General features: G+C 42.8%; 1 protein-coding gene across 4 annotated transcripts in view; it reads right to left on the bottom strand.

Annotated features, from left to right (window-relative positions):
* Nucleotides 1-15,481, bottom strand: part of LOC149207047 (uncharacterized) — a 356,193-nt gene extending 340,712 nt beyond the window's left edge. Inside the window, exons 1-2 of one of the 4 annotated variants that reach the window (XR_016252614.1) lie at nt 15,083-15,480; nt 14,842-14,970 (exon numbers count right to left, since the gene is read on the bottom strand). Coding sequence is in view for 3 of the 4 variants with exons in the window: in XM_089395659.1 (XP_089251785.1) it covers nt 14,842-14,970; nt 15,083-15,397 (444 nt within the window). In the remaining variant the exon portion in view is untranslated. Of the gene's footprint in view, nt 1-14,841; nt 14,971-15,082 lie in introns of all 4 variants that reach the window. The other 3 variants (XM_089395659.1, XM_089395658.1, XM_089395657.1) reach the window with 3 other exon arrangements.
* Between the last annotated feature and the right edge of the window lie 295 nt (nt 15,482-15,776).

The raw sequence follows: 15,776 nt of genomic DNA, 5'->3' as shown, positions 1-15,776 counted from the left end.
AACTGTGCAATGTTGGTTGGCAGTGCAGACGTGTAGTAGTCAACAATGATGGAGTCATGAGGTTTAGTGTCCGCTACAAACTTGTTCAATATGCGTGTAAACCTTTGATTGAAATCTTTCACTTTCTCTTTTCCCTCCATCTTGAGGCTTCCCAATTCTTTGAGTAGCATGGTTGGGGTCTTGTCATCAACAAACTTTTCAAGGAACATGCGTTTGAATGCACCCCAGTTTTGTATAGAGTTCGGTGGAAGGCTGTGATACCATGCAGCTGCGCGACCGTCCAAGGTACATGGGAACAATCTACATGCTACATTGTCATACCATACCTCAAGGGTCTGCAGCTGTAGGTAGAAGTTGTCCAAGTGGTCTTCTGCCTTCACCATGCTGTCAGGGTTGAACTTGATGTTCATTCTCTCCGCTCGCTTCGGCATCTTGTGCAAAACAGCCAGGAGAGCCAATGGTCCCTGAGTCATCCATTCAAGATTTGGGTCAGCCATTTCTTCTTCTTCTTCGTCCTCCTCTTCTCTTTCAGAATCCGATGGTTCCGGCTCTGAGTCCATTGGTTCGTCTCCGCCTCCGCCTCCTCCGCTGCCTTCCCCTCCGCCTCCTGTATCGGAGTTTGATCCCAAGATCACAAGAGTGTCTTGTTCGCCTTGCCGGAAGACCGGAGGTTCCTCTCCGTCTTCAATAGCTTCTGCCAGACCTTCAAGTGTGGCAAGGACTGCTTCTTCCACCGATGATACAACTCCTGTAGGAGTGGCTTTTGGCTTTCTTGATGCGTATGGAAGATGTTGTATGCCTGGGATCAGTCTGACTGCTTTCGCGAACTGGCAAGTGATGGGACAAACGAAGCGAAGGTGTTGATACGGAATCTTGTGTTCAATCTTGGGAGGTGAGGAGTAACCAACTGTAGAGTTGCGTGTAGGTGAGAGGGAGTGCGAGTTACTGCCTTGACTAAATGGTTGATGAATGAGTGTGAGAGGATGTTCAGCCATATACAACTGGCTTCCCTCCTTCTAGCGCCAGAAATGTTGACGGTGCTGGACCCGCCAACATTCAGGGGATCACCCTGGTATGAAGTCCCAACTAGAACTCACACCGTTTGGTGTGGGAGTCCCATCCGGTATGATGGCCCGATTGCCATTGTCTTAAGGATTTGCCTCAACTCTTGCTTGTCAGCACAAGAGAGTGGTCTGCTTTGTCTTCGAGAAGTGATGTTCGCGTGCCTGGTGATTGCTAGTGTTACTTGTGTCAATGGTTCTTTCACTGTAGAGGGAGAGGGTGAGAGTGAGTCCCAATTGGTTGGGAGGAAGCTCCAACTCTGCTAGGAACACACAACACAACAGGACATGCACAGCTTCCGGAGGAGCAGTCCACACGGATGCGACAATCACAACACACAAGGTAAGATAACACGTACAACACTTAGCGGATGAGTCCGCACAAGTGCAATGGTTGTTACAGCAAGTTTTATGTGAAAGGTTTGTCTGATGTCCGGGGAGGTAGCCACCACAAGCGAGACAATGTTAACAGCATATACAACACATTTTCATTAACAGATTATGTATTACAACAAGTGAAATAAGTTCAAGTGTTCAACACAGGTTAAAGCAACATGCATCAAGTGTTCAACACATGTTAAAGCAACATGCATTACAAGTGTTCAAGATTAGTCTTACAACAATTATAATACATGTGTGAAAACGTGTTGGCCTATTAGCAGGCTTCTGAATTAAGCGAAAGTTCCAAGACACATCGTTACACCATACATCACTAACCCCGTGCGCGGGGCGTTGGAGCCACTACTTACTCCTCAAAGAAAAGATTACAAACTCTCTTGGCTATGTGGGAGGAGCTAAGGTGAAAAGTCCTTTGCATGTACAAATGAGGGGGCATTTATAACCAAGTGTGAAACCGACCCTTGTGGTTGTTCGACTACCCTCATGACTATTTGACTTCCATGACTTTTCGACTTTACATGACTCTTTGTACAACAAGTGGGTCTCTTGGACTTCCATGTTACATTACATTGATTTGACAACATGGCCCATAGTGGAGATGTGGACAACATGACATGACCCGACATGACAGTGCTGGTACATTCGTGTTGTTGCTGGAGTGCATGTCGAGCTGCAGTGTTGCTAGGTGATGGATGTCTTCATGGTGTGTCACAGCTTCACCTCCGCATGGCAAAGTGCGCGAAGTCTTCGATGGTCATTGGTTCGCTTGATGTTGCTTTGGCACGTTGCTCCTTGTTTGTATGTTGGAAGGCTTGACAGGCTCATCTGTTCGCGAAAGGTGCATGTTTGTCCATTCGTCCATCCGTGAGCACATCTTGCATGTTTGCTCGTCCATCCGTCCGCGAACACATCTTTGCATGATCATCTGTTCGCGAGCACATCTCTTCACATGCATCGTTCGTTCGTCCATTGGTGAACCTATCCTTCTGCATGTGCTCCCTTCATTCATCCCATTCGTCATCGCACCATGTTTGTTGGTGTACCTGTACCTGCAGTCACTCATGACGAGATGACATCAAATCCAAAAACCTCCTAGTCTACCATGACACATGATCATTTTGGATGCAAGTGACCGGGAGAGGCAGCAAGGTTGCGAGGCGGGATGATGGCTCCAGGCACTGCTAATGAAAACTGCGCAAGAGTCACTGGGTGATGAAGATGGGCAATCCAAGTCGACAGTGACTGTCCGCGAGGTCTGGCTTGGCTGGAAGGCAAAACTACGCAAATTTTGGGAGGGACAATCCGGGCTGCAGGAAGGCAAGGTAGACAGAATCTGCGCATTTTCCGGAACGAGTGGGCAGCAAGGGCTTGACAGCAAAATTTGCGCAATTTTCTGGAGGAACAGGTTGGGCTGCATGGAGGATCAGCAGGCAGAAATTGCACAGTTTTTTGGAGGAACTGGTAGGGAGCCTGGCAGCCAAAACTACGTAATTCCTAGAGGGAACTGGCTGCTGGCTGCTGGGTCACTGGCAATAGAAATTGCGCAATTCCCCAGGGGAACTAGCAGTCAACTGCCGGGAGCTTGGCAATAGAAACTACGCAATTCCTATAGGGAACTGTCAGTCTGTTATTGGGAGCTGCTAGCGAGAGAAATTGAACTAAGGCTCGGAGGTCGGACTGTTGATCATCTTTGTGCAATTTCTGATCTGAGCAGACTATTGGGCAACGGAAGGCCTACTCATGAAAACTGCGCAATTTTCTAGATGAGCAGCTGGTCAACTGTCGGGAGGACTGACTAGGAAACTGCGCAATTTTCTGAGGGAGACAGGGACGGTGTTAAAATTGGCAACTAGGGCCAAACTCCATGTGGGTTATCTTATTCATCGCTGATAATATTTTTATTAGATTCCTCTCATCGAAAGGTGTAGAATTGATCTAAAGATCATTTGATTCCTATAAGTATTTATGGAGATATGAATTTATTTTGATTATGGAATAATTATCAAGCCGACCAGCAACTCATGTAAGCTCAGAAGCCCAACAGTCGCATTTATTCAATCATCAACATTTGTATATAAATACAGGAGGTCTTTTCCTCATTTGCACACACTCATCTTATCACATCTCTCTCTCTCTCTCTCTTGTGCAGAAAATAAGCTCTTCTACTGTGCAAAAAGAGACTCTTCTCTCACATGTGTGGAAGGAAGGACACAAATTTAGGGGTGCAACTGCAGATCAGAAGTTTGACCAGCGTTGACCATCTTTCTCTCTCTCTGAACTATGTTGTAGGTGGATCTGACTCTCCTCAGAAGGCCGCATTTTTTGGTGAAGGAATCAAGCCGATCCAACAGTCGGTTTGCAAGATATTGTTTGCCCTAGTTGAGGGCTGATCTAGGGTTTGTTGCTGCTGATGTAAATCAGATTTATGTATTATTTCTCTCTGTTGAATTACTGAAGATAAAAGAAGATTTGATCAAAGGGTTTCCCCATATTGGGGTTTGTCCCTAGCTAGCCGCCACATCTTGTGTCTCTTGTCTTGGCTTGTTTTCTGTCGATCGTTTAATGTTCTATCTGCACTTTACTTTATGTACATGTGATTGCTAATATGTGGATAATAATAATAAAAAGAAGTAAATTGCTCTAAGCATAGAACATACCATAATTTAACATGGTATCAGAGCTGAGGTGAAGACAAAGCTCGAGCAAGAGCAAGAGCAATCACCGAAGAGAAGATTGGCAAGGCTATCCTAAAAGAACTATGGGGTCCTCAACACTCTTCCCTGCCGAAGACAAGCTCTGTGAAAAAGCTAACTATCATGGATGGAAGATGTCTCTCAATCTAACCTTAGAAGATCAAGGAGTGTTGGACCATGTGAGAGGCAATATTGTTGAGCCTCCATCAAATGCACCCGCTGCTGCCAGGAACAAATGGAAAACCGGCGAAGTCAAAACAAAGAAGATCATCCGGGACTCTATCGACAAGCGCTTGGTGGCCTACATCTCCAACCTGAACACCTCTAAGGAAATCTACGATAGACTAGTGAGTTTATTTAAAGTTAATGATGCAAATCAAGTCTTGTTTCTTAGAAATAAGTTGAAGGAAATTAAGAAGGGCAAAGATGAGAGTATGCAAGCATACTTCTTAAGAATCACCGAGATCAAGAACGATCTCCTATCTATTGGGGAGATTATTACTGATAGGGAAATGGCACTCATGACTCTTGGAGGATTACCATCCGAATGGTACGTGTTCAGGACTACTCTTCTCAACAATAACATAATTCCTGGTTTCGAGGAATTAATGGCAAGATGCATTCAAGAAGAAACAAGGATAGAAGAGCAAGAAATGCCCATGCCTAAAGGTCCTCTTGCTGCCTTTTCTTCTCATGCTAAGAAAAGAAATAATTCCGGGGCTAAATCAAAAAGAAAGGCTGGACCTAAGGGTGGAAGAAAAGGACGATGTTACATTTGCAATAAAGCAGGTCACTACGCAAGCGAGTGCCCTAACAGAAGGGACTCAAACCGAGATGATGATCAAAATCCCTCTCATGGCAATCAAAGGAATGGCAAATCTAATAGCAGAGGTAAAAGGAGTGTTGGAAATCAAGGAAGAGGACAATCATTCAAGAAGGCTAGAAATTCCAGGTATGAATCTAACACTGTTGACAATAAGCAAGATGAATATTATCTACCAGCTGCTCTATCTACCTCTGCTCCTTCGGACTCGCTGGGAATTTGGCTTATTGATAGTGGTGCCTCAAGGCACTTCACTGGTTACAAAGAAGTTCTCCATAATCTGATAGAGAAAGAAACTAACCTGGAAATTGTCCTTGGAGATAATATGAAATATCCCGTGAAAGGTGTAGGCAATGTCTCTCTTAAATTGAATCAAGGTAATATGATCCACTTACAAGATGTATTATATGTACCTGACCTCAAAAATAACCTGGTGTCCATTTCGGCAATGGAAGACAAAGGCTACAAGGTGGCTTTCATCAATGGCAAGGTACGTGCATGGAAAAACAATATTAAAGATGCCTTCACTCTTGGGTTTCGATTTGATTCATTATATTAGGTTGGAGGAAGTCCGCTAGGTGTCATGTCTTGTGACACATCTCAAGCCTTGATCGAAAATGAAACCGAAAAGAAGATCAAGATCTTAAGGACTGACAATGGAACTGAATATGAATCTAACGAGTTTCATGACTTTTGTAAAGAGGCTGGCATTAAGAGGGAGACTACTACACCATATACTCCTGAACAGAATGGTGTGGCGGAAAGGAAGAACCGTACGATTGTGGAAGCTGTCCGTGCCAAGCTCCATGATCAAATACTTTCGAAGTTTCTATGGGCCGAAGCTGGAAGCACCGCCGTATATGTACAAAACCGACGCCCTCATCAAGCATTGGGTTCCAAGACTCTTGAAGAAATGTTCACAGGTAAGAAACCTGATGTATCTCATTTTAGAATTTTTGGAAGCCCTATATATTTTCATGTGCCGAAAGAGAAAAGGAATAAATTGGGTGCATTTGGAAAGAAAGGAATCTTCGTGGGCTATGGTGAAAATACTAAGGGCTATAAAATCTATGTAGCCAATCAAAGGGAAGTCGTGATTAGTCATGATGTCACCTTTGACGAAGATATGGCTCTCAGCAAGGTGGACAATCTTCCGACTTTGAGGAGCTCTCAAGAAGCCGACACCAGGGAACTGAAAGAAAAGGATGATGAAACAATGCCTGATGCAGAAGAACCCATGGATCCTATTGATCCACCTGAGCCTTCCTCTTCTAGGAAGAGGCACTCTTGGTTTAGGGGGCTACTCGATGATGCTGAAGGACACACTGCACCCCGAGGAACCTTCCGTGAAAGTAAGAAACCCAACAGGTATCAGGGATACCTGACCATCATGAGCATGATCATATAAAATGAGCCTTCATCATTCTCAGATGTCGTCAAGCATCAAGTATGGAAGGATGCTATGACCAAGAATGATGTCTAGGAAGTAGTCCCCAGACCCCAGGACAAGATAGTTGTCACTTCTAAATGGCTTTACAAGATAAAGCATGTAGCAGATGGAAGTACGGAAAAATATAAGGCTCGTTTTGTTGCTCATGGCTTCTCGCAAAAGGAAGGTATAAACTATGACGAGATATTTGCCCCTGTTGCCAAATATATCACCATCCACTCGATCATAGCCCTTGCGGCTTCACAAGGATGGAACCTACATCAGATGGATGTCAAGACCGCATTCTTGCATGGTTCGATCAAAGAAGAGGTCTATGTGGAGCAACCCCAAGGATTTGAGATTTATGATCGAAAATCTCATGTATGCAGGTCGAAGAAAGCTCTCTATGAGCTGAAGCAAGCACCCCGAGCATGGTATGAGAGGATCGATAGCTACTTGATGAAGTTGGGATTCACTAGGAGTGAAGTCGATCCTAACCTTTACTTTAAGGTTGAAGACAAACCTCTCATACTGGTACTGTATGTGGATGACCTCTTTCTAACAGGTGCAGACCCTCTCATTCACAAATGTAGGAGGGAGTTGGCTTCTAAATTTGAAATGAAGGACCTAGGACTAATGCACTATTTCCTAGGACTTGAAGTCTGGCAGAAGCCAAGGGAAATTTTCCTATCTCAAGGAAAATATGTGGTGAAGATATTGGAAAGATTCGGTATGGTAGACTGCAAGCCTGTAATTACCCTGATGGAGCTTGACTTCCAGAAGTTAAGCGGTAGTGCTGCTGGACTTGTTTTACGAAATACTACCGAGTATCGGCAACTCGTCGAAGCATTAAAGTTCTTAGATATATGCTTTGCAGTCAACACATTAAGTCAACATATGGTTGAACCTCACCATATACATTGGATTGGTGCCAAGAATCTGTTAAGATATCTTCGTGGCACAATTACATATGGGTTAAGATACACTGTCGGAGATGTGAGACTACTTGGATACACTGATGTTGATTGGGCAGGCAGTGTGGTGGATCGTAAGAGCACTTCCGGGTGTTGTTTCTCCCTAAGATCTGCTTCAATATCCTGGATGAGCAGGAAGCAGAAGTCGATGGCTTTGAGCACCGCCGAGACAGGGTATATTGCTGCTAGCATGGCCTCCTGTGAGGCAATCTGGTTGCAAAAGCTCTTCAGTGAGCTGTTTGGATTTACATTGGATACCACCATGATCCTATGTGACAACTAGAGTGGGATTCGTTTGTCAGAGAATCCCGTATTTCATGATCGCTCCAAGCATATCGATATCAAGTACCACTATATTTGAGATATGGTGCAGCGAGGAGCAATAAGGCTCCAACATATCGGTACAGATGAACAGGTCGTCGACATCCTGACAAAGCTCCTAGGGAAAGTCAAATTCCTGACTTTCTGAGAACGACTTGGTGTCATTCAAAGACCCTCTGATGAGGGTCCTGTATGATGTATTGAGCTCTGGGAGCTCCGGGGGGGCGCGGGGTACTTCTTGGAGCGACATATGACCACAGGGTGACTCACCATCCCCTGGTGGTGTACGTGTACAGGGTAAAAGAATCAAAACTTTCCCTGTGACACCCCGTGGCGACTATGTAGCAGGATGATTAGTTCTCCTGTGAGGTCTAGATGATGTGTTCTCCATGACAATTATGTAGCAGGATGATTAGTTCTCCTGTGAGGTCTGGATGATGTGTTCTCCATGACGATTATGTAGCAGGATGATTAGTTCTCCTGTGAGATCTGGATGATGTGTTCTCCATGACGATTGTGTAGCAGGATGATTAGTTCTCCTGTGAGGCATGGATGATGTGTTCTCCATGGAAATTATGGACAGGATGGTTCGCTCTCCTGTGGACAGGATGATTCGCTCTCCTGTGGACAAGATGATTCGCTCTCTTGTGGGACAGGATGATTCGCTCTCCTGTGGACAGGATTGATTAGTTCTCCTGGCGAGGCATCCTACCCATGCAGTCTAGGACTCATGGGAAGTACCTCTCATCTGATCAATGAGCAAGGAAATGAGGACAGGGACCATAGTAGTACCGATGGACGCATTGTTGTATCTACCGTACTCCCTATGCTATGATGACCTTCATTGATCTGGGATCAATGATACTAGTTTGGGACCAGTAGTAGGAGTTGTACCCACTATGACACTGACTTCGGGTCGGTTGACGACTGGTCTGGGACCAGTGGTACACACTCTGAGACTGACTTTGAGTCAGTGGAGGATGATACTAGTCTGAGACCAGTGGTAGGAGTTGTACCCACTATAACACTGACTTCGGGTCGGTTGAGGACTAGTCTGGGACCAGTGGTACACACTCTGAGACTGGCTTTGAGTCAGTATGATACACCTCGATCATTTCTTCTTCTTCATAATTCGGACAAAGCAGAACAGAGCAAAACAGAGCAAGAGCAGAGCAGAACAAAGCAAGAGTAGAGCATAACAGAGCAAGAGCAGAGCAGATCAGAACATGGCAAAATAGAACAGAGCAGAGCAAGCAGGATAGAGCAGAGCAGAGCAGGGGTCAAGCCATATAGGGCAGTGCATTTGATGGATGAATAGTAGTGACCAACAGACGAATTGCAGATGGAGTTCTCCCTAGTTGAGAGGGAGTGTTAAAATTGGAAACTAACGCCAAACTCCATCTGGGTCATTTTATTCATGGCTGATAATATTTTTATTAGATTCCTCTCGTCGAGAGGTGTAGGATTGATCTAAAGATCATCCGATTCTGATAAGTATTTATGGAGATATGAATTTATTTTGATTATGGAATAATTATCAAGCCGACCAGCAACTCATGTAGGCTCAGAAGCCCAACAGTCGCATCTATTCAATCATCAACATTTGTATATAAATATAGGAGGTCTTTTCCTCATTTGCACACACTCATCTCATCACATCTCTCTCTCTCTCCTGTGCAGAAAAGAGGCTCTTCTCCTACTACGCAAAAAGAGACTCTTCTCTCACATGTGTGGAAGGAAGGACGCAGATTTAGGGCTGCAACTGCAGATCGGAAGTTTGACCAGCGTTGACCATCTTTCTCTCTCTCTGAACTGCGCTATAGGTGGATCTGACTCTCCTCAGAAGGCCGCATTTTTTGGTGAAGGAATCAAGCCGATCCGACGGTCGGTTTGCAAGATATTGTTTGCCCTAGTTGAGGGTTGATCTAGGGTTTGTTGCTGCTGATGTAAATCAAATTTATGTACTATTTCTCTCTGCTGAATTACTGAAGATAAAAGAAGATTTGATCAAAGGGTTTCCCCATATTAGGGTTTGTCCCTGGCTAGCCGCCACATCTTGTGTCTCTTGTCTTGGCTTGTTTTTTGTCGATCGTTTAATGTTCTATCTGCACTTTACTTTATGTACATTTGATTGTTAATCTGTAGATAGTAATAATAAAAAGAAGTAAATTGCTCTAAGCATAGAACATACCATAATTTAAAAAACAGGCACTAGGTGACTGTCTGACCTGTCTGCATAATTTCCTCAGTCAGCAAAGTGGGCAAGGTCAGCAGCCTCTTTGCAATTTTTTAGGGGAGTCGGTCCTGGGGTGGCTCTCGAGTCCAACTCTCCGGGTGGCCAGCATGAAGGTTGATTGAATTGCTTGCGGGTAGCTTAGCTTGAAATGACTTACTTGGTGCTTTTGCGTTGTTCTGGGTGACAATCGATCAAGTCGATGGCGGGGTGATGGTCCGGCTGTCAAAGGGGAGTCTGGTCGTCAGAACTTCAGCAAAATGACTAAGTGTGTGAACGAGTGAAAGATGCAAATGTGATCTTACAACACACACCCTCATGACTTGACGACGAGACGACTCAAACCAACCAAACACACATGTTCAACATGACTAACCGACGGTGTAAGCGACAAGCGCAACACTCATGATTGATCATTGATCAACCGTGACGACGCTTGCGTAACAGTGAATGTGACTCCGTGTGTGAGTGCAACAAATGTTTTCATAGCGAACATAACATGTACACACGAAGCGAAGACCTTGAGCATGACCAAAACATGGTCGCAAGAAAGACATTGACATCAACATGCAAAAGCTTGGGTGGAATGAACAAGCAAGGTGGGTGTGAAGGCTCACACGAGCTCATGGAGTGAACCCGAGTGTATGCAACCATCAAGTGAAACTCTCAAGGGAGGCTCTGAATTTGGGTGCAGGCCAAAATTTTGGAGGGTGGTTGTAGCCGCTACAACAGGACCACAAGGAGCCATTGAGGTGAATTTGAGGGCCAACCCTCAAATCTTGATTTTTACATACTATCTTGACTTTTACATGCTTCTACATCATCTTGGACATGCCATTTGGAGCTTCTTTCATGCATGACGTCAACCGTAGAGAGCTAGTGGCTCACACATGTGGGCTAGTTAAGGCATTTATTGTTTAAGCTAGTGGGTTGGCCTGTAACCCAAGGTTGTGTAATAATCAAACTTGTTTTCTAAGGGCTTTTAGGCTAATTAGCTCTTGTCCTCATATAAATAGAGGAGAGGATCATTCATTTCTATTCATCGTCACCTGTGACTATTTCGGCCCTCCTTGGAGACTTTTAGCCCTCTTGTATTTTGGAGAGATGTGATCTATGGAGAGTTTTGTCTATTAGAGCTATTTTCTTGGAATTAGAGAAGTTATCTTGGATCAATGAAAGAATTGTTCATGCATTTTGTCTTATAATTGAGTCTTGAATTTGATAATTTTTTTATTTTATTATCTAATGCATGGAATGAATTGATAATCTAGGGTTTTCTATTATGCTTTTATGGTTGAAGATCTATTGTATAGAATATAGATATCATCATTGTATGCATTATTCACGTATGAAATGTGAATGTCAATCCCCTTGGTGAGCCTTTGTAATAGCTCTCCCACGTGACCTTGATTCCTCACAATGATAATAGTTAGGGTTTTGGTGCTAGGGCATCCAAATATCCTTACTCCTTAGAAAGATTTAGCCAATCTATCACACCCAGAGGCTCCATCATCCCAAGAACTAGGCACTGGCCTTGTCAATTTGGTAATTAAACCTTATTTTATCCATAAACTTGAATTTCTCTCTCCTAATTTCGGCCATGTTTAAGGATGAGCAACCTAACTAGGGCTTAGTTCGAATTGGCCTATAAGAGAAATTTTGGGTGGTGGAAGAATTCAACATCAAGATAACACTTGGTTGCCTCAAAATAAACCTTCTTCCTCCATTTTAAGCCTTAATTCTCTTGCCCTAGGTAAACCCTAGTTTTGCTAAGCTTCAACTTGAGGATTTTTTGAAGGTTACATAGGCCATTGGCTTGCTAAGATTCATTGTTTGGAAACCTTTTCTTGGCATATTGACTTTAGAATATTCCATTTTACTTGATATTTCTCAAAACCCTAGGTCTAGCATGCCCTAATTTGGCCTATCTAGAGGACACGAATTGCCTTATTTCCCTTGATTGAGCCTTGTAATTAAAAAGAGCCATTCACTAGCAACCTTTTGTGTCACCTTAAACTTTCAAACTAGAATATCTCTCATAGGTGACCTATATAACGGGAAGCTTCCCATTGGTGAAAATCCATAAAGAGCAGGGGGTTGCAGTTGTGGACCGTGGTGACAATGGGCCACACCTCATTGTTGCCACTTAGTCTAGTGTTTGCCTTGTAGAAGCACCTCTCTACAATACCTGCTAGATTTTGAGGCAACAAAACTAAGATATGTCAAAGTTGATGGACTGCAGTTGCAAGGTTGAACAAATTCAGACTATGTTGGGAGAGCAGTGGACAAGAAGAGTACATTTGGATGTTGTTTTATCTTGGGGTCAACTATAATCTTGTGGTTCAGCAGGGAGCAGTACTCAATGGCACTTAGCTCAACAAAGGTCGAATACATGACAACAAGTCTAGCAAGTTGTGAAACCATTTGTCCTAACAAGATGCTCATAGGGTTGTTTGGTTGTGAAACCATATGTCTTAGCAAGATGCTGATAGGGTTGTTTGGTCTTGAGACAAGACCTACAATGATCCACTTGTGATAACCAAAGCTACATCAAGCTTTCAGAGAACCCAGTGTTTCATGACAGGTCCAAACACATAGAGATCAGATACCACTTCATCAAAGACAGGGTTTAGAAAGGTGTTGTGAAATTGTAGTACATTTCCACAAGGGAGCAGGTAGCAAATAATCCCATTAAGCCTCTAGTGAAAGGGAAATTTGAAAATTTCTTTTCTACAGAGACAAGCTGGGGGTGGTGGAAAATCCCTTCCTTACTAAGAAGGAGTGTTGAGTTTTGTAGCATTGAAAGGTCATCCACATGGGCTTGGTGTCTTAGCATGTGGAAGTGAAGTCCTCTTTAGGTGGTTGTTCGAGAGGAGCAACTAATATGATCTCCTTCCTAAGTTTAACTTAGGAAAAGTACATTGATCAATTAAAATGATTAATGTAGGCTTAAGCTAATGTTTTATCTAAGGATAAATATTTACTTATGTTTAAGTGACTTAGATCTAATCTCCACCATTGATTTAAGTGAGCTGAGATTTAATCCTAGCCCTCAATCACTTTGGAGATTAGGGATTTGGCCTTGGAGAATTATAAAATGAGCCTAAGGGAGAGGATGAAGACACATTGCATATTGCAGCTACTCAAGTGAGAGTGAAAAAAATATTTGCAGATTTTTGTGAGTGAATCACAAGGCTAAGGAAAGCAGAAAAGACAGTAGGAGAAAATTTTCAACAGCGAGAAAACTTGGAGGGAACTTGCACTTGTGAATCCAGGAGGGCTGCACAGCCAAGGGAGCCACACGTATGAAGTGGCTCGTAAATTGGGCCACACGTGGCACACACAGGAGGCTGAAAGAGGGCCACACGTAGGACACGCAGGAGGCTGAAAGAGGGCTGCCCAGGTGATTGGGAGGCTGGAATTTTTGATGGAAAATTCTTCAGGTTTTGCTATAATTTCTTTGTACTTTTTGTGGGCCATTTTCCCTAGTTAGGGAGCCCAGTGATTTCTCTGAGTTAATTGAATGTGATGAGAAGTTGGAGGGAAAAATTGTGTTGTTCTGTCTGATTTTATGGGTATTTTCTGTTTCGTTTCCGCTAAAAATTTGCTGTAAAGGTGCCAGGTATTGCTATTTGTGATTTTCATAAATTAAAATTTACAGCAGAAAATTATTTACTGGTAAAGAAAATTTCTAGGCATAAAATAATTGCATGAGATAGTAAATCTGATTGGCACTTGGCAAATTTAACATATGGGGATCAAAGTCTGATTTGTTTTGGCTGGAATATACAGCATGAATTCCAAATTAAAAACATAGCATGCCTATTCTATCGAGAACAGAGCTATAAGAAGCATGTCTTTTTAGTTTGACAGTGATTGCAGACACTTATACAAGTCTTAATTCTGCAGAGCGTCCATGTTGATGAGATGGACAGGCCATAGGCCTACTGTTTACATATCATGATTTGAGGTAGAAATCTTATGTTGGACTCGCTACATATATGAGACTAGACTACTGCTGTTGAACCTTGAGTTGAACAGAAGCTATTGAGCATAAAAAACAGTATTAGCTTGTAGCCTTGCAGAGCGTTTTCCATGTCAGTGGGGTGGAACTGGCAAAGGGTTTTCCTATACAGTGGTCAAACTGACAAAGGGATTGCCCATTCTACTGCAAGAGTTAGTAGAGGGTATCGAATGTAACTTATACCAGTGTGTTGGCTATCAGAAGGTTCGTGGTTGCTCAGAATGATCATCTTCCCTGTCTATTTTCGATCTTATGGCACCACCTTGGGAGGATTTTGGAGAGAAACCCTGTAAGCAGCCCTGCCTTTGTCATCTAATGGCGCAGCTCAACAGGTGGTATTTGAATTGGATGCAGGGAATGCTATCTGACTCCCAAAGATCCATGATTAGAATTATGTTAAGTACTTAATGATATTTTTATGTTGGTTTCTTTATAGTGAAATTATGTGTTTTCAATTCTAATTTCCAATGTTTTTTCGCAAATCATTAAAAGCTTCCTGTTCGCCTCGATGATGTAGGCATTTGGCGTGTCTTTGCGGTAAAATTTATTTTGGAGCTGGAAGTTTTGGTGTAACTGAGGTGAAATTGAGGTAGCCCTCAGTCAATTGAAGAGGCCGGTTAGATGACAAGAGCTCCTAATCATCGCCAGAACGTGGGTGCCCAATAAGCACGACTTTTGAGCCCTGAGCCTCTAGTAACACCTTATTGAACAACCCATTTTTTCACGCAACACAGTCAGTTCTAAAATATGGAAATGTCACCCACCCCGCAAAAAGTTCAAGATTTCTAAAGCTTCAATCGCAGTGCATAAATTTAAAAAACGACAGCAAAAGCACAAATGTACATACAACAAGATATTTGAATTGAATGAAAAACAACACTCACCTTGAGAAAAAATCCCCCAAGATCATAACAGAGCGAGTAAATCCTGTCCCCTGCAATCTCATGCTGCTCTTCCCACATCCTCTCTTGTTTCTCTTTCTCTTTGACAAACTTCACACGAATCTGGCAAATCTACATCCATTGCAATGCATGCGAATCAAACAAAAAAGCATCATGGATTATAACCCACAGCCTCAATCTCCATTAGTTTAATTGAAGAATTATGAATTGGGGCCAGGCCAACCTTATAGCTCGTATACACATTCACGGTTCTCACCCAAAACTGCATTGTCCGTTCCCATGGTTTTAATCTGTTACTTATTGTTTCCTGAACATTTTCAAATAGGTTACTCTTACTCTTCATTTCTGTGAAGTAGAATGCATTTAATTCTAGCAGGACCCGACTCCTTGATGGGACTAGCCTGATACAACTCGTTGATGTCTTGCCATCAAGCACGTAAGAACGGAGGCTGCTGCTGCAATACAACAACACCTGTTGTAGAAAGTTGCACCTGGAGCTCTCTAGGAGTTCGCTTTTTTGAAATTGTTTTGCTCTCATATTCTGTAAACGCGCTCAACGACCATCTTATTTACCGATGTTCGAGCCTTGTTAATCGAGACATCCATATAATGTGCGGAGGAAGATGAGCTCTACATTATGCGTCCCAAATAATGAGAGGAGGAGAATAAACTTTACATTTAGGATTGTGATGGACATTAGGTACATCTCAGATAGATTATGTTCTCTTTACTTATTAATTAATGTTAGATTTTTTGTATTTTTTAAAAGGCGGATAATCAATATTCGAGTTCCCTAGCTGACATTCATTTAAATATATATGAATACAGTATTGTTAGGATGGATAACTTGTTTATACTAATTATCATTATACTTAAATATGAATAAAGATGGGAGATTTCACTTTATAATTATTAAA

The sequence above is a fragment of the Pinus tabuliformis genome, chromosome 1_2 (assembly GCF_031772625.1).
Source record: "Pinus tabuliformis cultivar Carrire ecotype Pingquan chromosome 1_2, CPIR1, whole genome shotgun sequence".
Lineage (NCBI taxonomy): Eukaryota > Viridiplantae > Streptophyta > Pinopsida > Pinales > Pinaceae > Pinus > Pinus tabuliformis.
The sequence above is the reverse complement of the archived record's forward strand: the minus strand, read 5'-3'. Positions and strand labels throughout refer to the sequence as shown.